The sequence below is a fragment of the Hyaena hyaena genome, unplaced genomic scaffold (assembly GCF_003009895.1).
Source record: "Hyaena hyaena isolate Hyena2069 unplaced genomic scaffold, ASM300989v1 scaffold_418, whole genome shotgun sequence".
Taxonomy (NCBI): domain Eukaryota; kingdom Metazoa; phylum Chordata; class Mammalia; order Carnivora; family Hyaenidae; genus Hyaena; species Hyaena hyaena.
Genome location: NW_024081051.1, coordinates 396,062 through 417,169, shown reverse-complemented (window position 1 = coordinate 417,169; position 21,108 = coordinate 396,062). Strand labels below are relative to the sequence as shown.

Genomic DNA, 21,108 nt, shown 5'->3' with positions numbered 1-21,108 from the left:
GCACAGAGCCCGACGCGGGGCTCAAACCCACGAACCGCGAGATCATGACCTAAGCGAAAGTCGGAAAGTCGGACGCTTAACCGACTAAGCCACCCAGGCGCCCCTAAAATTTTAGATATTTGAAAGCGCTACTGAAAATCCTCTGGGAAATAAAGGGCAGCAACTGCTTTTTAGGCAATTGGATGTTCTTTCACAGTGAAGGACCAGCTGTGAAAGATTTATGGTCACAGATAAATCAAGAGTGTGGCATTTACTCCTAGTATGAAATGTCCCCTACAGCTCCCTGAAGCTCTCTCCGGCGGCCGGAGCTAGCTGACGCCACCATGCTGAGCTGCCAAGGTACAGCTGATGACATTTCCTATGGGTGGCCTCCCCAACGTTATTTAGGTCAACTGCCACGTGGACCGAAGCTGCCATAGTGACACCTGCTCAGGACGCCTGAGGCTACAGGAAAATTTATGACTATCTTCACACACATCTCACTGGCCCAAAAACAAACAGATTTCTCGACACTTGTAAGTTCTCTGACTCCACTATGAAAGCATCATCTTACTCTGTACGAATGAGGAGGCAACAGAACATGCCAGAACACAACGGAGAGTTTCCAGGTAGACTCTGGGAGGTCAAATAAGATGTTAGATCCTGTGGAATCTTTTTTCAAATTTTGAAAAGTTGCCTTTCTCTTACATTCACAGTGCCAACCTAGAGTGTGGCTCTAAAGTGGGGTTTCCAACCTCTCCCCATTTCCATTGAGGAGGTTTCTCAATCCTGGCTCTGCTCTCCTCCCTGGAGGGGGGTCTTGTAACGCCCCTCACCTCCTTCTATGGCAGGACGAGAACTGCACGTGAATTACCCTAAAGCACGCACACGTCGCCATGTTGGAGAGCAGCCCCGTGAACCTCTTCAACGGACACTTGAGTCCCATGGTCTGGGGTCACCTGGCGCGAGACCACCTCATCTGCAGCTCCTTCAGGGCTCCCCCTCCCATTAAATGCCCCAAGACCACTTTAAAGCCAATCCTCAGCTATGGTGAGGATACAGTATACAACGACTTCCACTCCTACCGAAAGCACAGAAAGCTTTTGCTATTTTCTCCTGGAATTTTTCAAATGCATGTTTAGGAGACAATCAACTCCCTAAGAGTCAGCATATAAGGGTCTTAAAAAAAAAACAACAACAACCTAAGAACTTTCTAGAAAGGTTCTACTCTACGGAAGGGTACACTGGATTTTGCATCCTACAGCATATGAGGTATTTCTTGATTTCTTGCACCGCCCTCTACCTTCTCCCAGATTATCGTTTTACTCAGTATTAAATGGACTTAACAGGGGTGCCTGGGTGGCTCAGTCGGTTAAGTGTCCGACTTCAGCTCAGGTCATGATCTCACGGTTCGTGGGTTTGAGCCCCACATCGGGCTCTGGGCTGACAGCTGGATCAGAGCCTGGAGGCTGCTTCAGATTCTGTATCTCCCTCTCTCTGACCCTCCCCTGCTCATGTTCTCTCTCAGAAATAAATAAAACATTAAAAAAAATTAAATGGACTTAACAGTATTTTGAACCAATCTGTTCATGGACATTTAGATCAATCTTTCCAATCTAACATGGTTATCTCTGTCATACATCATTTCAGATTATAAAGGCATCCTTAAGATACATTCCTAGATGCAGGATTCGAGGACAAGTATATGAGTGGTGCACAGGGTTCTACATTTTTCCAGCACTTCCTCAACTCAGTGCAACATAATACTGAAAACTGCAGGGACGTACAGACACCTAACAAACCACTATAAAGCAAGTGCCAGTGAACTACTGTCAAACCCCTGGGAGTCCCTCAGTTTACCTCTGTTCTTTAAAACCCTCACTGGCTTTTCAGACGTTCCCGCTATCTTTATTTTGTGATATTCACTGAATTATAAGAAAACATGCATTTTGAAGAATTGTAAACCAAAGGGGAGGAAATCCACGATGAGATCTAAGTACACATAGAATTTAACTGGAAAATCTTTTTTTTTTAAAGTTTATTTATTTTTGAGAGAGACAGAGAGAGCGAGCGAGCAAGCACACAAGCGGGGGAGGGGCAGAGAGGGAGACACAGAATCTGAAGCAGGCTCCAGTCTCTGAGCTGTCAGCGTAGAACCTGGTGAGGGGCTTGAACTCACCAGTGGTGAGATCGTGACCTGAGCTGAAGTCGGATGCTTAACTGACTGTGCCACCCAGGTGCTCATAACTGGGAAATCATGTTATGATTCCCCAGTTGGGTTGGCTTATCTCAAGCCAGTTTCACGCCTTTACCTTTGGTTGTGATAGCTGCTTAGAAGGTGCGACACAAAAATAACATTAGGGCGAGAGAGAAAGAGGAGAGTGTGGGCACAAAATGTAGTATTTTTTAAGGTTATTTATTTGAAGAAAAACGTTTTACTGCTTATTTATTTTAGAGAAAGAAAGAGAGACAGCATGAGCTGGGTAGGGGCAGAGAGAGGCAGATACACAGAAGCCGAAGCAGGCTCCAGGCTCCGAGCTATCAGCCCAGAGCCCGACGTGGGGCTTGATCCCACAAACTGTTAGATCATGACCTGAGCCGAAACCAAGAGTCGGACCCTTAACTGAGTGAGCCACCCAGGCGCCCCCCAAAATATAACTGTTACACGTAATTGTTGTACTCACCACAGGGCTAGTCGTTGTTCAGTCTCCTTGAGAAAGCTTGTGTGAAACTTGTGCAAAGGTTCAAAATTTGGGAATATGAGACTTTTCAAGGCTTCGGGCATGGCGTCTTCTTTGCTGACTGTGCTCTGAAACCACTGGAATAACAGGAAGGCACCCTGAGAGGCTTAAAGATGAATGACCGCAATCCTTGAGAAGGAATGTGGGGGCCCAGCGTGCCCGAGCACACAGGCCTTCACTGCTCCGTGCGTGGCGCTCAGGAGCCGCAGGGGCTTCTGGGCCAATAGCTTTTCTGGTCTTCAATTACACAGGGTGCAAGGCACCCATCTCTTTATTACTGCTTCCTGCAGTTTGTTACCAATCATTGGCTGTCGAGGCCAGGAGAAATGTCTGAAATGGGCAGCTACTTCCACCAAAACTTCCACTTTGGCTATCTCACTGGGTAACCACAGATTTAGACTCCTGCACCTGCTCTGCCTCAGTCCTTCTAGAACATCCGTCTTTGTTCCTTTGTGAAAATGCTGAGTGCCAATGAGGCTGCACCAGAGAGGGAAAGCCACAGCCTGTACACACACGGTTGCTCGTGAGGTGGGGCTGTCCCACAACATTTACTGAGCACCTGCTGGGGGGTGGGGTGGCAGCACCATTCACGCCCGGGAGGCGCAGAAGCCCACCGATTCCTACCGGCCTCCAACGTCTAGTTCTTCCCCAGAATCCAGGCGCCATGAAGACATCTGCAATGCTTTGAACATGTTTCCAAGCCTGAACAGGACTGATCAAAATAGTAAGAGGTAGTTCCCTGTCAGGTTGGCTGACATGGCTCGATTTATTATCAAAGATAAAAAATGAGGCTTCTATTCACCTCTAGGGTCCTCCTCAAGCAGAAGTAGCTACCTTGGCATGATGGACAAACCGCTCTGCTCTGGTGCGCGCACGCAGTAAAATGCTTAATTTTCATTTTCTCCACTTTAGAAACTTCCTTTCTTTGCATTTAAAAATCACGATTATGCAACTTTTTATAGAGCATGTTCCAAATTAAATATACTCTTACCGTTTAATTTCTATAACCCAGAGAACCAAATCCTTTTAATTGGAGTCAGAGAACCTGACATTTAATTAGGTCCAGCTTCTCTCTGAAAGCTGCATATGAGTGGAGGTAAATCACGTCATCAGATGCTTTAGGGGAAATGCTACACATACCGAAGTGATGACCTCAAGATCCTTCAGATATGTTCTCTCGGTGGTGGAGACCTCCTTAGCGATGAAATATGCCTTGTCAGTTGGGAATCTCTGCAAAATCCACGGGAGAAACAAGACAAGACGGAATGATAATCTTTGAGTGGAAGTCTCTAAGAATGTCCTGATTAAAGCGATACATTGCTAATTTACGATATTTCATTAACTGGGTTAAAGGCTAAATAAACTCTTACTTGTCCTTTTTGTGTGAGGAACTAGCAGAAGAAAATGGGTTTCCACGAGGAAAGAGCCTGGGAGAATTTCCTTCCACATAAACATTACCCTCAGTAAAAGGCCGCCAACGAGCATGTTAGCCACCGCAGAGAACTACCCATTCAAACTTGGGCATCCAAAAATCGAATCAACTAGTAAAATATCAGAGCAATGCAGTCTTCCAGGAACTAAAAGAAACAGAAACTGCAGCGGACTTTGTCCTGGGTGCCGGAGCTGGTGGTGTCTGCGTTCATGAAACAGAAGCTACAGTGTTTCTAACAGTATGTAGGGGGGGCGATCTGAGGGGACGAAGTGAAAGCAGCTGCTGACACCACTGTGACTCGATTCCCCAGAGTCCGTCGCTTGGGTGAGCAGGCACCTCTCGACAGTGGGCTAGCTATGGGTTTTGCTTTCTCTTTTAACAGTAAGAAGGAATGTGGAGACTCGAATGGACCCGTGCGCCCACGTTTCCAGCAGCAGGATTTTGGTGAACCACCCAACCATCCATCAGCAGAGGTACGTGAGCACAAAGCAGTCTGCCCCTGTGGTGGGGGAGAATTCTACCTTAAAAAGGAAACTGACATGTGCCGCAACATGGATGAATTTCTCCAAGTGAAAGAAGCCAGACACAGAAGGACACATATTGTACGATTCCCCCTGTATCAGATACTCAAGTGGCTGAATCCATAGGTGCAAAAAGTAGAAAGGAGGTTGCCAAGGGGATGGGGAAGAGAGGGATAGAGATTTAGTGTTTAATGGGGGCGGTTTCGGTCTGGAACAACAGCAAAGCTCTGGGAATGGACAGCGATGATGGTTATACAGCACTGCGAATGTACCCAACGTCACTGAGCAGGACGCTTAAAAATGGTTAAAACAGCAAATGCTATGTTTACTATGGGAATAAAAAAAAAAAAAAGCAACACGCGTGGGCACGCAGGTCCCCGCACCTTTCTGCGGCCTTCTTCCTCATCGTCGGTGCGTGGGCACGCCTGGTCGTTCAGCAGCGGGCTGACCAAGGGAGAGGCCTGCTTGGTGTCGGGGCTCAGGTTGGGAGACAAGATGGCGTTGGCGGGCACAGCTCCTCCCTGCGAGTTGATGGATAGCTCTGAAAGGTGAGGGCTGCCAGTCAGGGAGCCTATTTGGGGAGGAGAAGTATTAAAGAAAAAAAAAAAAGTAATTCCTTCTGGGACCTGATTTCTCCTTAAAATTTTCCCCCATATCAAATCTTTAGATCCTAACGTGCTTCGCTATTTTCTAGATTTTCTGTAAGGTGCAGCTGCCTTAATGCTAAAGATACCACAGTATGAAATGATATAGTGGAGCCAGAGTCATGTAATTAACGGTGAGATAGAGAACTCTGCTTACGGAGGCATTATAGTAGTTGAGAAGCATAGTGTATGCTCCCCAAATACGATCTTCATCTCCTAACTACTGCCTTAGCTTCTAAGAATTGCTCGAGAATAGATAGTGTCTATACCACCAGGAGGCGTGAGAAAGGACTAGAGAACAGAGCTATAATGCTAACAGGAAACTAAATGGCCGATGCACCCAGGGCGGACTGCACTTTGGAACAACCGTGTGGCTAAGTAAAGGAGACAAGCAGCTAACTCCCCCTTCTACAGAGAACAGAAGCAAGCTTATTATACCTGGAGACGGCCTTCCATGTCTCTCTCACTGCTTGGGACAGAAACACTAGCATCACATTTACATGCAAAGGTGATCATTTATAAATGCAAAGCCGGAGGTCAGTACAATATCACGGTTCCCCTTTAAGAGTCAAAAAGTGACAGGTAAGTAATGATTCCTCTGAGAAGGACACATTAAATCATATGAAAGTGTAGAATTACCCATTGTAAGTCAAAGGATGTGGTGTGTGCAGGAAACTCCTTGCCAACAGGATTTTGCAAGGATCCAAACCTCAACCCGCTGAAGCTAAATGGGATGTGTCAAAATATACTTCGACCTAAGAGCCTGCACCTAACACATTTATAATTCAAATGCAGGTTTGTCAGGACTAGCGCTAGGCTAAACAAAGTTAAAGCAGCCTGCGGTCCCGGCTGTTACCAGTATGAGGGAAGACGATGGAAAAGCTTTCTCATTTTCCAACATGCGGTTTCAGCTCATGGCTATTCCGAAACTCGACAAGGATCTGGGAGAGAAAGGTGAATTTTCTGGGGCATCGCCCGTTTTCTTGACATCTATCCTCTCCCGCTGAACTCCTTCACTTTGAAACTACAAGATGGGATGGCCTCAAATGGAGGGTAGTGAACTTGATCACAGTATGAATGAGCCAACCATGAAAGACCACCAGCCCCCACCCCGTCTCAGCTGGACCAGCCAGCCGAGTTGCTAATACAGGCATGAAAAGCCACCACACCCAGAAAAATACAGCAAAAAGCAGACATCCTGCTACTGACTACTGGTCAGGACAACGATCCTTGAGGAACGAGATTAGAAATCGTGAGGAAGAGACAGATTCAAGAAGTTTGCGCTTTACAAATCCCTCCATTGAAATCCTTGCATTTTTATACACATCACTGAAATGAAGTCCTGGTGTTAGGCAAAGACCCATTCACCCCACACACCACCAGCCCCAGCGAAACCCGGAGAAAAAGGCCAGAAATTGCTTCACAAATGTCAATTTTATTGACACCAGTGCACAACTGAATACAATAATTTGGAAAGAATTGGAACTTGTCAAATAGAAATAGTGACAACAACGAGAATCGCAAGTGTTTCAAGGTACTACACTATTCTCTTCTTTAAAAAAAAAAATCACAAAAAGGCAAATGTCATCACTACAAATAGGAAATTAGAAGAGAGAAATTCTGGCAGTCTGTCTAGAGATCAAAACATATCATGCATTTGTGAGTCACTGTATCAGAATCACTTTTTATTTGTCCACCATAATCTGGCAAAATATGGGGCTTACCTTCAGCTCTCACGCTGTGCGTGAGGTCAGGTGAGGCGGTTATTAAGTGAGCACATGCGGGGCCTTGACTTTGCAGTGACGTGGAACAGAAAAAGCACTCACTTCATCAGTGAGCGTTGGAGTCAAGAATAAAGAAGCGGTTAGAAGGCTGGCTCGCAGGAGGCATGGCGAGTGGGGAAACAGGACCAATTAGGCCCTTGGACAGCATCCAGGAGCAGATGAAAAACCAACCACCTCGCTGCGGGGGAGAAAACCCATGCGCGAACACCCTCGGGTGCAACCACTTCTACCCTCCAAGGTCAAAAGCTATTGCCCTGGTGAATCCCCCGGGGAACGTGTCTACAGAACACAGAGCAGGGCTCCAGGAGAGGTCTGTCCTCCCAAGAAGGCAGGACAGGTTTTCAGAGAAAACAGCCATCTAGAAGAGTGCACACTGAGCCTCATCACAGAAAGGACTGAGAAAACGGGGCACTGGGAGTGAACTTCATGACAACCCGTGTTCTTCCCGGTTGGAGGAAGGGACAGCCCTGGGGCGGCTACAGGTTGCTGGGTGACAACCTGCTGGATTCACTCATGTCGCCCAACGATGTGCGTGACCAGCAACGTTGCATGTGCAACACACAGACTCGGGGAACGACCAAGGTTAGGGTCCCCGGTTCTGTTTCCAGAGTGGCTACTTCAGCTGGCTGTGTGTCTACTCTAAGGACCTAAGAAAGGAAGGCTGATGGGTGTATTTAACAGTAGGACCAATAAATCAATAAATACCGAGCAGCCTGGTCTAGAAACCTGTCAGTAATTCTACGGAGGGGAAAGGTCCAAACTCTGAAGTTCAAGTTCGCTCATTTGAGCTGCGTTCACGGAGAAGAGCCCCCTTTCTCCCTTTGCAAGAGAAACAATTCCAGACTTTGAAAATTTATAGGAGACGTGGTCCAAACAAAAGTATGTAGCTCATTTACCATTCGGCAATCAATGAAATATGCTGATAAGGGTAATCAGTAGAATTTGGCAGCTTGATGAGAAATTAAAATTCTCTTTTTGACTCTGAGCCAGAGTGCCGTCACAACTGTCTGTACAGAGTGGTGTCCTCGGTAAGTTCCACCCTCTGGCAAGTGTGAGGAGCTGGGTCTTAAAGTCAGTGTCTCAGGTTACAGTCATCGGAACTACGTGTAACCAATTTTCAGTGTAGGAACTACGTGTAACCAATTTTCAGTGTAGTCCATTTTTGCAAAAACAAACAAACATGGTTGCTCTGTAAGATAAAACGAGGCCGCTTATCACTCCAGCCTCAGTGAGCCTGTCCAAACCATGCAGCTGGTCACTGGCTTTGAAGGCGCAGCCGCAGGAGACGAGGAGAGGAAATGGTGACCCATCTTCACGGCTACTCCGTGAACTCATTAACGCCTGGGTAGTTTTATCATGTTTTTTTCTTTTTTTAAAATCTGTGGTAAACTGACACAAAGTCACTTCTTTCAGCAACAGGTTCTAGGTGAATAATTTTGGGGGATCTTTTGAGAAAGCACCTGGATATTAAGGCAATAATGTGGAAAGAATTTTAAAGAGACTAGAAAAAGATCAGTTACACTCCAAAAGTCTGGAAGCTTTGGAGTTTTTAAAAATTATTTTTCCTATTTCCAGAAAAATTGCCCTGCATTTTTAAACGCATGCAGTTATATTTCCAGTGAATGACTCTCAAAATCCTTCACCTCTTCCAAAGGATTTGTCTCTGCCATGTCCCACCCCCCCCAGGCTCACTGGCCGCCATTAATCTGTATCAAGAGGGCTGAATTTATGTCCCCCCTCCTCCCAGTGGAGTGGAAATGCCATCATCAATACTGCTCTCAAGGGAGGCATTTCTGGTAATTGCTTTCAAAAATCCTTTTAAGTATGCACATTCTCATGGCACAAACAATTACAGAACTTCAAATTAGCATGGTTGTATTTATGGATTCAATTTATCACCCAGCTGAGAAATGTGCTTACCTTCTCTCTTTAACGTAAAATACATTGCATAATTCTTTCCTCCTCGGCAGCATCGCCCAGACAGTGGCGTCTCCTGACCACCCCTTGTCACAGGTACAGATACAGCAGGAATGTGGTCTATGACCAACAAGGCAAACTCGAGGCCTGACACACACCCCCCATTTTTTGGCATCAGGCACTGCTGTACCTCCTCTGATTGTTTCATAGCTTAAGGACAAACTCACATAAGTGTGAGAAAACAGAATTTTCTATTCTATTTTTCAAGCAATGTAAAATGGCATTTCGAATACGTGGTTGTACCTGTCCTGTTTTTTAAATTGGCCAATCCTCTGGTAGTCTCCTTTTTTAAAGAAGTTCTTTGTCCTATAAGGTGTTTAGGAAACCTGATAATCGTGTTAAAAATAGTCATCCACAGCAGGATTGTTACTTAAATATTTGAGAATACCGACTGCTTTCTCAATTCCTCTTTTCCAAATTCTAAGAACGTTAAAAGTCTCTATGCTGAGTCTCCCACATTACCCCCAAAGAAAGTTACCTGGCGAGCTTCTACATGCCACTCACCTATCATGATTTGTCTCCTGGTATTTGGTTCTAAAATATAGATTTTCTCTCTGCATACCCAGAATATGTTCCAAAGGCACATGTAGGAAATACATTATAGATGTAGGTTTTCATGGATCTTTAAAAAGGCTCTTTTTAATTCCATCATCTCTCTCTAAAAAAAGAATACAATGAATTCTCTCTGGAGGTTGCCTGCATCTGAAAGCCAGTTATCAAAAAAGGTCGGTAATGAGTTGGAAAACGGATTGTCTCCTGCATGGACAGGATTTGCTCTATGAGAACTCAGCTGGGGCCCGCGCCAGGGGAGCAGGTGAAAAGCAGCTGACCAGGCTTTATGACAATCACAAGGTCCCAAAAGGAAAGCTAGTTTATAGGATTACCAACCACAGCGGTGCTGTCCTTCTTGATCACGGAGGGTGTTGAGGGCAATGTGTGTCTATGCTGCTTATTCTCAGACCAAGGTCCTTTAAATAAGGCTTTACAAGCAGCTAAGCACCCACCTCAACGTTCATCATCCAGCAACTCAGAAACGCAACAGCAATGCAACTTGCAGAGAAATAAAGATAGAAATGCTACCAATGGTGGAATGACAGAATGTTCTAGCGTGCTCTTCCTTATGGGAAAAAGAGAAAGGAGAATTTCCCTTTGTTCAAACATGGTGGCGGAGGCAGTGGCAGTGTCGGGCTGGGGAACATGGTGCTTCGTACCAATGAAAGATACCATCTCGTACTCGGGACAGAGCTTCGGCCATCAGGGGGAAAGAACAGTTACAATTGACAGTTTTTACAGCAAGATACCTGTTAGGACAAGTAAAAGCCTCTTCAGTTCAGATTAACAAGCGATATTAATATCGTGCATACACCGTTACAGGAGTTTGGCCTTCCATGCTGAAAGACCCCCCAAGCTCATTGTTATTGGAGAAGCCAGAACCCTTCCCGGTGGTATAAATTCATGCTTTATTGAGATGCTGCGCTCTTAGGCCGTGGAGAGAAGATGAAACCAGGCAGTATCTGTGAGAGCCTACATTTTGGGGACACCTCAAAACCAAAACCAGCTTATCAGCAATGAGTAGCCAATGGGAATGGGGCGGGGTCTTCTCTACATGCCCCCTCACCCCCACCCCCACCCAAACAAGTGCATTCTAGTGCCCGTGTCAGTTGATGTTCCCAGTCCAAAGGTGAGGCCAATCCTGTGGTTGGGTGTTGGAGCTCCCCTGTGTAAGCTACTGCCACAGATGCTCTCTGTTTCCATGAGACCTCTCCCCCCACTACAGTGATCCTGTTGGCTTCCAAAGACCTCCCTGCCCCCAGGTACCTGCAGTGCAAAGTGCAGGCTGGTTAGAAGGTGCAATGAGAGAGATCAAGTCTTCCATTCACCTTCTAGTCCCCACCCTCAGTGGACTAGGGTAGAACCCGGCATGGTTCGGTGCTAAAGCTTGCTTATAGCGACCAGGATCACTGTATTCCGGAGAAGATGGGTATTCCAGGTACAAACTGGTCTTCAGCAGTGTTAAAAAAAAAAAAAAAAAAAAAAAAGACATCAGACAGTGCTCCAACAATGCAGGGAACAGAAGGCACACCATGCTCTGAGGATCAAGACAGACCGTTGGGGGAAAAAGCTTTCTCTCCTAGAAAGGTACATGCTGACAAAACAGTGCATACAATGGAACAACAGAAAAATGTCTTCTCGAATTTATTAAACAAATGACAAAAATGAGAATGAAATCCCCAGCCTTTTCTGTTTTAAAATTTGGTGTATTAGAAATTTTTAAGGAAGTGTTTTATCTATAGTATTAAATATACACACAGCAAGAGCAGAAGGGAACTGGATTAATAATCTAGGCCAAGCTGGTGAAATCTGGTTAGTTAGGTTTCACGGCAACTTTCCAGGCAGAAAGGGGGTTGAGCGTGAGGGACTGGATTTAGGTGCGGGTTGGGAGAAGAGCGGCAGGCGTGTGTTCTTCACTAGGGAAGGCCCGTCTTCAGTCTGTCTATCCGTCACTGCAGGCAGAGTGGCAAATGCTTGCTTTCTTCACAAAGGAACTTCGAGGGCTGGGAAAAGGAGTTGTTAGCCTAGTTTCGTGGGCCAAAAAGCTTGTCCGTGAGTTAGCGACACCACTGGACTTTCTCCTATTTCCTATTTGAGAGCCAGTTAACAACGCAAATTCACAAAAAAGCAGAACTCTGCCTGCAGACTCTGCATACCGCTTACTACCTCTACCTCTTACTCAAAAGCAGAATGAATCGCTGTTTGATGCTTTTTGCTAAACACACACACACAGGTGCACAAACACACACGCAGGCCTCACTCCATCCTCCATGCCCTTAGTGTGTGTTGCGTTTTGCAGTGATCTGTACTTACTTTTCAATATTCTGAGACTGCTGCTGCGCCTGGCCCAGTAGCAAGTTCAAGTACCTTCCAGCGCCATTTCCATGATGGCATTAATGGCACTAGCCTTGCAGTCAGCCTTTCACACGGGCTCTCTGCTCCACGTGAAGATCATATGTGTCATGTCAACAGCTGGGTTTTGATCCTCCCTACTCTCAAAGATAAAGGCACCCAAGACATTCCAGAGGAACTGATCTAGAGCCCACACAAAGATGCAAAGGAGATGCCTTCCCCCAGAAGCTGCTATCAAACACCAAGGCCAATGAGATGCCAAAGGCTGTTTCTGGGCTCAGGTGTGGTGTCTGCAATCCACACTGAAAGGATCCTGAACCAATCAGCCTATTCCATTTTGAAGGCTTTGAGGAAATGATTTCCTGCTTCTTTCCCAGCTTCCACAAGGGGAATATTTAATTGCTTTCCCTGGAAAAGAAGAAAAAAATTCCTTGTGCCAGAAGTGTCAATTATGTTTTTTGGGATGAGGTACTAAATTTTTGTGTGTGTGGCCAAAACAAGACTCCACCCACCAGTTCCCAAACATATGTACAGCATACAAATCAGCACATGTGACTTTTGTTCATAAGGGAATTATTTGGAAATCTCTAGGTGATTCAAGGGAGTAAATAAGTAGCCCTCTTCAAGGATGGCTCTAAATAAATGGCAAACAGACCACTCTGAATCTTGGATACCTACAACACAAGGCCAAATCAGAGTGCAATTTTTTTTTTCTTTTCATTATTATTATTAACAAAAAGAGAACTGCTACACTAAGGGGCATGCTTGCTTCGATCTAAGAGTCCCGGCTTCATTTTAAAAACCGGCAAACAGTGTCAGAGGTCAGTACAAGTATGCACGACAGACCCCATTTCCCTGTATTGAATTTTGCTCAGCTCCACAGAAACAGACAGAATTAAACTAACAAGGAAAAAGCAGTGCCAGTAAATTCCCTAATGTCGCCGCCAGAGTCAAGTGTGTTAATCACTTTCTGCTCTAGAGGTTTCTGATCCCCACTTCCAGACGCTCCTGTAGGTTTGGCTAATGTGGTTGAAGGTACAGCTCCTCAGAGAGCCACCAGCAGCGGGTGATTCTGAGACGCTCACTTCTTACAGTTTCAAAAGAAACTCGCTCTACGTTGCAGGGATTGCGGAGAAACATTCTTTGGCAGTTTGATCTGTAAAGTGTGCAGCAATGATGTGGACTCATCCCATGAAACCAGAGGAAGGCCAGCCGGTCTTGGAGGAACTAAGCTCCTATCACTTGGAGTAACTAAGCTCCTATCAGAGAAGGAAGGTTTCCAGACTACTAGAGAGAAGATCCAGAAAAGCAAGTCTTTCTTAGGAATGCAACTCTGAGATCTCTTTAAATTCTAATAAGAATAAGGGCCTAAGAAAAGAGTGATTAAAATAAACTCAGAATAAGCCCAGTGGTGAAGGGGGCCCCCATATTTCTTAATTTAAGGCTGGGCCAATTGTTGACTCACAACAACTGTACCAGACCCATTCTGTGCCGAATATGGGATAACATTTCAAGCGGAAAAAGTAGACCGAGAGCATGTGAACACTGAGTACAGACACAAAAAGGAAGCTGTATGCACATTCACAAGCTGTAACAAAATCTGAAAGGAATTTCATCTTACTAAGTTTTCCTTCTTTTGGATACCTCTTCACAATACAAGCGAAAGGATTCCAGGGTTAATGTGCAGGCTGAGTTTCTGATTCAACTGAGGACAGAACAGATTTTGTAAACTTAGTGCAAATCTCCAGTCTCAGGCTGTGCTTTAGTTTCATGGGCCTGGCTTTTTTTAGCATCGCTTGGTTTGAATCTTCCAAGAAGTTCTTGAGAATAAAATCAGAACAATTTGCATTGTACGTGCAGGCCACGTGGCACAATGTGGCGATAAATCTGTGAGAAATTCCCAAATAGGAGTCACATATGTGGGGAAGAATCTGGCCCACAGACTTCCTTTCATTAAATGCCTATCTAATAAAATATCGACAATGGCATACAGATGCCTGTTGAAGGAGGGGTGGTAGTTCACTTTAAGTTCCGAAACTCATTAAATGCATTTCTTCATGCTTAAAGAATTTCTTGCATTTTTTATTCTGCCCTGAATCAGCAGCAACAAAAATCAACCACAAAGGGGGCTACAATTTACATACTTTGAAATACCATCTAACAAAAGATATTAATGCAAGGAGGCCCCGAGTAGATCTGGGGTGGCTTGGAGATTTGTTTCTATATATGATTTGTCTTCTATCCAAGGCCTTCGGTATCATTTCACAGAGCAGCTCTTGCCTGCCTAAGTCCCAGAGGGACCTCCTGATTGACTTGAGGAGACCTCTACGCTCTCATCTTAGAGATACAGATGGACAGGTCTTGGGAAACCCTTTGGAACCTGCAATGAATTCTTTACACCCAACTCCACTGCTAGTCTCGTTGCACTCTCAGTTCAACTCTGTGTACATGCGCCCTTCTCTGACACAGAGGGAGACCCCGGGCACCAGGTAAAGACATGGGGAACCAGAGTCTGACAACAGGCAGGGGGGTGTGGAAGGTGGGAGGCTGCAGGCTTTCCCTAACCACATCACACCTCTGGCTCCACCGGGCTCAAAGAATGCTTCTATTTACTCCCCCACCCATACTGGGAATCTTTTAGTGCAGGGCAAACTGGCCCAGAGGCAACTGGTGAATATTCTCAGCACTTTCCGCTCTGTGGCTTTTGAACAAACCACACCCCTTCCCCTTTAAGCACCATTAATCACATGGGGATTGCTGCTTTCATAAATACTGGCCAAGCAGCAGAAATGGAGTTGCCTGGCTGGTATAAAACCAACCAGAGAAAAAGTTTATGAGCAACCCTCAAAGTGGAAAGTTTGTCAATACAGAACTGAGTGAGTACATGATCATTGATCAGCTGGTTTTAAAATACTTCAGATAAAAAAACAATCACTCCTTTAGCAAAAAGCAAAACAAAGTAATGACTGGAGCATGTTTGCTTTGGGGGTTTGTGTGTGACGGTTCACACTGTATGCTGGGGATGCTCACACCCACCGCTTGTTCATCCTTTGTCAGACTGCGGTGCAATTAGAAGTAAAGAGAAAACTCATTTGAACAAATCACCTTCACAAATAAACCACAGGATTCCAAATGTGACTCTGCCTCACTCACTTTGACTAAATATATATATAGCAAATTGACATCTTTTTCTAAGTCCAGAACAAAATACGCAAAAGACATGTTTTAAGTGCAAAACCCCACGCTAGAAAAAGCGGTTCTTCCTACGTTTTAGGTAAGGAGTGTAAGTGCCTACGTCTGCATGATCCCTGGTCTCATCTGATTTTAATTCTTAATCTGTACAAGCGTCTCCAAAATTAAAGTACTGAATCCAAAGGCTTCTATTGCACCAAGATGTCACACAGACTAAAGCTGAAGACCAGAGGTCAAAGTTCCAGTGTTAGCTTTGTCATGCAGGAGCTGTAGGGCCACGTGAAGTCATTGACAGAACAAGGTTTGTCATCCCTAAAAACGAAGGTTTACCCTAGATGGTCTTGAAGGTCCCTTCTAGTTTTAAAATTCTGTGACTCTGTTAAATACATAAATCTAAAGTAAGATATCAATAGGCTACTTCAATGAACATCTTTCAAACTATCCAATACTCAGTTTGATTCATCAATCATGCACTGAATCAAATGAGCAGGGAAAAAAAAAACCCAAAACCCCCAAAAAGTTTGTACAGAAATGGATTAAGTTTTCAGAGTCTTTAAAATCAACTTGTCAACATTCGTGTGGACCGATAATCACTGGTGAGCCACAAAGCATCAGTCAATACTTCCGTTTGTTGCATATGGCTGCCAAATTCTACCCCGCTTCCTAAGTGTGTGTACTAGCTCCTCCCTATGACAACATCACACAATGGTTTAGTAAGGCCGTTGGTGTGGTGGCACGCCAGGGATGGGTCACAGTTAAAACTCTTTCCAATAATTTGGTAGTGACCCAGGATCTAAAAATTTGATTCTGCAATTCATCTTCTTGAAAAAAAAGTACCAAAGACCGAAAAGTACCAAACAGGCACTAATTATTCAAAGTATTTCATGTGTGATGCTTTCCTTACTCTGCAAGGAAGCCAGAAGCTTATTCTACTAGATTCCAGAACAGTGACCCTGACTGCCCAGCACAACCGTCTGGGGAACTCAGTGGCACCCCAGGCCAATTAGATAAAAATTTCTAAGGTCAGGGCCCAGGCATCACTGATTTTTAAAATGTCCCCGGTGATTCCCACGTGCAGCTGAGACCCTTTGATCTTTGAATTCAGGAATGCTGAGTGAAAGGCACGGGCAGAGGTGGGCAAGATTTAAAAAGAAATCAAACCTCTCACTACGTACACTTTTTTCCTGCACATAGAAACATCCAGAAGTCACTATTCTCAAGAGAAGACCCTGTTCACAGAAGTGCGAATGTTAAGAATGTACACAATTAACCAACCAAGGGGAAGCAATTCTGGAAAACGATTCTTCTCTCTGCTGCCCATGATTCAAAGGAGGGCCTTTTGTTTGCGAGCCTGGGGACTACAGTGCCTTTTGTGGGGTCTTACGTTGCCCTGAATCACCACTCAACAGCATTTCTGTGTTTCAATTAGAAGTTCTGACATCCAGAGTTACAGCTTCTTAAAACATAGCTAACGGTCTGACCCACACATGCAAACCCAAAACACACCAGCGATCCCTTGTAAATTACAGTTTCACTTCACATCTTTTACATCGTTTCATATGAAATCTGGAAAGAAGAAATAACTCCACATTCTTCCTATTAAAATATCCATGATTCCTAAGATTTCACCGACACTTAATCTCAACCAGCAATCAACTTACATTTGGTCTTGAATTTTGTCAATCACTCATTTTCTCAGGCTCAGAAAAGCAGCACCTCCTTTTAAAGGGGGGGGGGGAGTAAAACCGACACCTTTCCTGGGATCTCAGTGACACTTCAGTCCAAACATTCAATCGATAGAAGCGTGATCTGCACACAAACTCAACATACACAATTTCTGCATAAATATGACACACTATACACATGATCAGATCCATAATCAAGTATTTCTTCCCTAGCCTTCAATCAGAGAGAGAAACAAGCTCTTGATTCCCTGTCTTACTGTTTCTCTTGTCCACGTTTTTTGGAAAGCAAGCCACTGTGCGACGTTTCATTTTTTCTTAAGGATGAGAGAGTCGGGCACACCCTATCCAAACATGTCTGTCCAAAGCTTCCTCTAACAAGCGTTGATTAAAGATTAACGAGCCACTAGCACAGATAACCTGGACTCAAGACTCCACATTCCCAACACGTGAAGCCCGCCCTCTACTCATCCTCCTCTTCCTCTTCACTCACATGAAGGCCACCCAGGGGCTTCTTACTTCTCAGCGCGGAAGGGGAGCTCAGCACGGCTGGGTTGCCAAATGTGAGCGGCTGGCTCAAGTGGGCCACCATCTCGGAGTCTGAATCGCTGGATTCAGATCCGCTGCTGGTGGAGCCCTCGGTCACCTGCAGGGGCGCCCGCTGGTCTGCCAGGCCGCTGGCACCCACTGACCGCACAACAGGGATCTTTGAGGGGGGACCCAGCTGAGGCGCACCGTTAGCCAGCATTCTACCTTCTGAAGCACCCAGGCTGGCCAGTCCTCCCTTTCCACGGCCACCAAGCCCATCCACTGCCTCTGGGGTCGATGCCACCTGGCTAAGGATGAGTGGATCGGTCTCTGATTTATTGTATCGACTGGGAAGACTCCGTAAGTATGGCCTTGGCTGGACGGGGGACGAGCTTTCATGAGGAGTACCCTGACTTGGGAGAGGATCTTCTCCCGTGCTCTCCTCTCTTGGGTCATGCCCGTTTTCGGAAACATAGCCCTGAGACCCAGTCCTGTCCCAACTCCTACTTGGACTCGACCGTCTGCTACAGGGAGACAGAGGGGTGGCCGGGGGGCTGCGACCGCCCGAGCCCCTGAACAGCTCATCTATGAGGGAGCTATGCCTCGGGAGTCGGGGGCTCCCGCTCACGTCAAAGGTTAGGTCTGCGGAATCATCATCCAGGAACTCTCTGGAAGGAGGCCGGGAGGACTTCACGGAGGGAGGGGAAGCCCTGCGCCCAGCCTCTGTCCGCCTCTCATCCCCGGACAGCAGATACACCCCACTGGTCAAATCACCCTCATAATTGTCATTTGTTTGGGACTGGGACGCTTGCTCCCTGAGCAGGTCGGATTCACTATCTACGTCACTGCAGTCAATGAAAGGAATGGAAGTGCTGCTGCCTCTGGCAGCCCTGGATGCTGGACCTGTGCTCGGCTGCGGGGGCTGAGCTTTACTCTGCTGGGTCCTATCCTTAACGACCTCCTCCTCTTCGTCGGCCGGCGCCCGCGGGGCTCCGTCCGCCTTCCCGCCGCCCGCGGGGCTCTTGGGCAGCGCGGGGCTCCGGCGCTCTTCTGCCGAGGCGCTCGGCTCCGCGGCCTCCCGGCCGCCCGCGCCTCCCGCGGGCTCCGCGCCCTCTCCGGGCGGAAGACTGGCACTCTGCTGCGCCTGCGCGGGGCGGGGCGAGAAAGGGGGAGGGTTAACCTGAGCTGGAGGGGCGGGGCTGTCCGAGTCTACGGTACCCACAAGCCCCACCCCCGCTCCGCCCCCCAACGCTGCCCTCCTCAGGGCTCCAGCGGAGCACCGCCAGAGAGCAGGCACTGCCAAGTGCGTTTGGTCAGCGTCCAGAAAGTTCTCTCACCATGCAGGGTCCCTAGCGGCCCAAGTGCGCCGCAGCCTCTGCTCTCTAGGACCCCCGGGCTCATACTGGGGTTCTGGGTGTCCGTGGAGCAGCAGAAAACACACCGCGGATCCCCGTATCCCCGAAAGGCAAGTTGACATGGATTTCAGACAAATGACAAAAACTGCCTTTGTTTATACTTCCAAGGGAGGTACAGGCAGGTCAGGCGCACAAAGGAAATCTTCATGTTCTGCCCCAACAAAGTTCTTATTCTCTTGTAGAGAAAACCCTGAAAACACACGCAGGGGCCAAGCCGAGAGGGAAAACGAGCTCTCATCACCCTCGGGGCAAGGGTGATAATGTCTCTTGGTGCCAGTTGTGTTCACTGCCGTGTAACAGGAGCCCTGGGAACTCACCACCCAGTCTTGTGCCAATAAAGGGATCTGCCGTTGGCCCTGAAAATGGGAGCTACACCCATCAGGTGCAAAGGAGGTCCCAATCTCTCCACACCCATTTGGCTGGCGCTGAGCTCCTCTCTGTAGACTCCCATGGATGGTTCTACGCCTAAGCGGGTTAGGGCCAACAGAGCAAACTTCTCCGGGCCAAAGCATGGGATGCAGGACAGGAAATCCCGCTCCAGGGCTGGCTGAGCCCAGGCTGGGGTGCACGGACCACAGAGCCCGAGTGTGCTCAAAGCCAGGGCACACGTCTACACTCTTTTCTACAAAAAGAAACCCTGAAGGTGAAGGGCAGATAACGCAGAAGCATACTATAAAACACAGTACTCAGCAGAGAAAGTCTGGTAAAAAACCAAACCAAACAAAAAACACAGCCGTAATAGTTGATCGGCGTTACTGACCTGTCTTGGCACTTCTGAATTCAGCTCTGTAGGCTGTGTGGCAAGGCTTCTGATGGACTGGATCTTGCTATGTTTCCTGGGAGAAATCACATTAGATACGTAAGTTGTTCTCTTAAATGAAAAATAACAGTCTTATGCCCTTCCTCAATACGAAGACACCTCAAGCAGGGTGTATGGATGCTTCCTGGAAACAGTCATCCGTTTCTTAATACTTACAGGGTTCAGGGGTACTTAAACCCTGAAAACATTCTCAGCAACCCTCTGCTCCTGGTCAAATGGTACAGCCGGTCAGGAATGCTAGGCATTGCGCATTACCTTTCTAGGTATAGGAAAGGGAGGGACGGGGAGGTGGCTGGGGCCTGAGGACTCTCTGAATTGCAAGTTCTGGTCTGACAATATGAAAACAGTTCATGTATTCTGGGAAACGATTTTCTAGATCAGTTCTGTAAGAGAGGTGACTACCGCTCATCAGCAAACTCTTTCCCAGTGTTGAGTTCAGAGAACTGCTGCCCCATGAATGAACTTACAGACACACAGGAAAAGGAACTGGCTTTAATGCCACTAACTCCTTAATCCATTCCCTTCCTTTGTCAGTGCCCTCCTCTTCCTCAGCGAACAGGCCTTAGAAACTTTTCAGGCACTCAAATGATGCAACGATAAACACAGAGGGATTAAATGCTAATGTACATTCAGCTTTTCTTCAAAATACTCCAAATATACAAGGGTGGTCACAGCTGCAAGTTTGTTTCGGCCAAAGTGAAACAAAATACCAAGCAGCCTGAATGTTTATCAATAGAGAATCAGATAAATATAATGAAAAACTTTCACAATCGGAAGAACACCAACAGAGATCTTCAAATCAGGGCAGGGTTTAAAAAGCAGGATGCTGGGGGGCTCAGTTTGGTTAAGCGTCCGACTTCAGATCAGGTCATGACCTCACGGTCCCTGAGTTTGAGCCCTGCGTCTGGCTCTTTGCTGACAGCTCAGAATGTGGAGCCTTCTTTGGATTCTGTCTCTCTCTCTCTCTCTCATTCTCTCTGTCCCTCCCCTACTCATGCTCTCTCTCAAAAATAAATATTAAAAAAATTGAAAAAAAACAAGATGCAGAATTATGTACAGTGTGAGATTAAATCAATGAAAAAGCACACCCCAGAGAAATCCTGAATATTCTTTAAAAAATTTTTTTTAATGTTTATTTTTGAGAGAGAGAGAGCGAGAGAGACAGACAGACACAGAGCCTAAGTTGGCAGTTGTTGCCTTTGGGAAGGGGAGAAGGGAAATAACACAGGCGGCTGTTGGTTAAGGGGGTTTAGCCACATCTGGCACAACAGTAATTATACACAAAAAGGAAAAAAACACCCAGAAACAGAAAGAAATATGGACGATTACTGTGTTCTCTGTACTTTACTGTAATTTTTTTTTTAAATTTTTTTTTTTAAGGTTTTTTAAATTTATTTCTAGGAGAGAGAGAGAGAGAGACAGCGTGAGCAGGGGAGGGTCAGAGAGAGAGGGAGTCACAGACTGAAACAGGCTCCAGGCTCTGAGCTGG

General features: G+C 46.3%; 1 protein-coding gene across 1 annotated transcript in view; it reads right to left on the bottom strand.

Moving 5' to 3' along the window:
- The window catches only part of FARP1 (FERM, ARH/RhoGEF and pleckstrin domain protein 1), a 290,026-nt gene that overhangs the window by 35,459 nt on the left and 233,459 nt on the right, over positions 1-21,108 (bottom strand). Inside the window, exons 12-16 of the mRNA XM_039252521.1 lie at positions 19,560-19,635; positions 18,288-18,528; positions 5,057-5,244; positions 3,861-3,950; positions 2,664-2,797 (exon numbers count right to left, since the gene is read on the bottom strand). Of these exons, the coding sequence (XP_039108452.1) occupies positions 2,664-2,797; positions 3,861-3,950; positions 5,057-5,244; positions 18,288-18,528; positions 19,560-19,635 (729 nt within the window). The remainder of the gene's footprint in view (positions 1-2,663; positions 2,798-3,860; positions 3,951-5,056; positions 5,245-18,287; positions 18,529-19,559; positions 19,636-21,108) is intronic.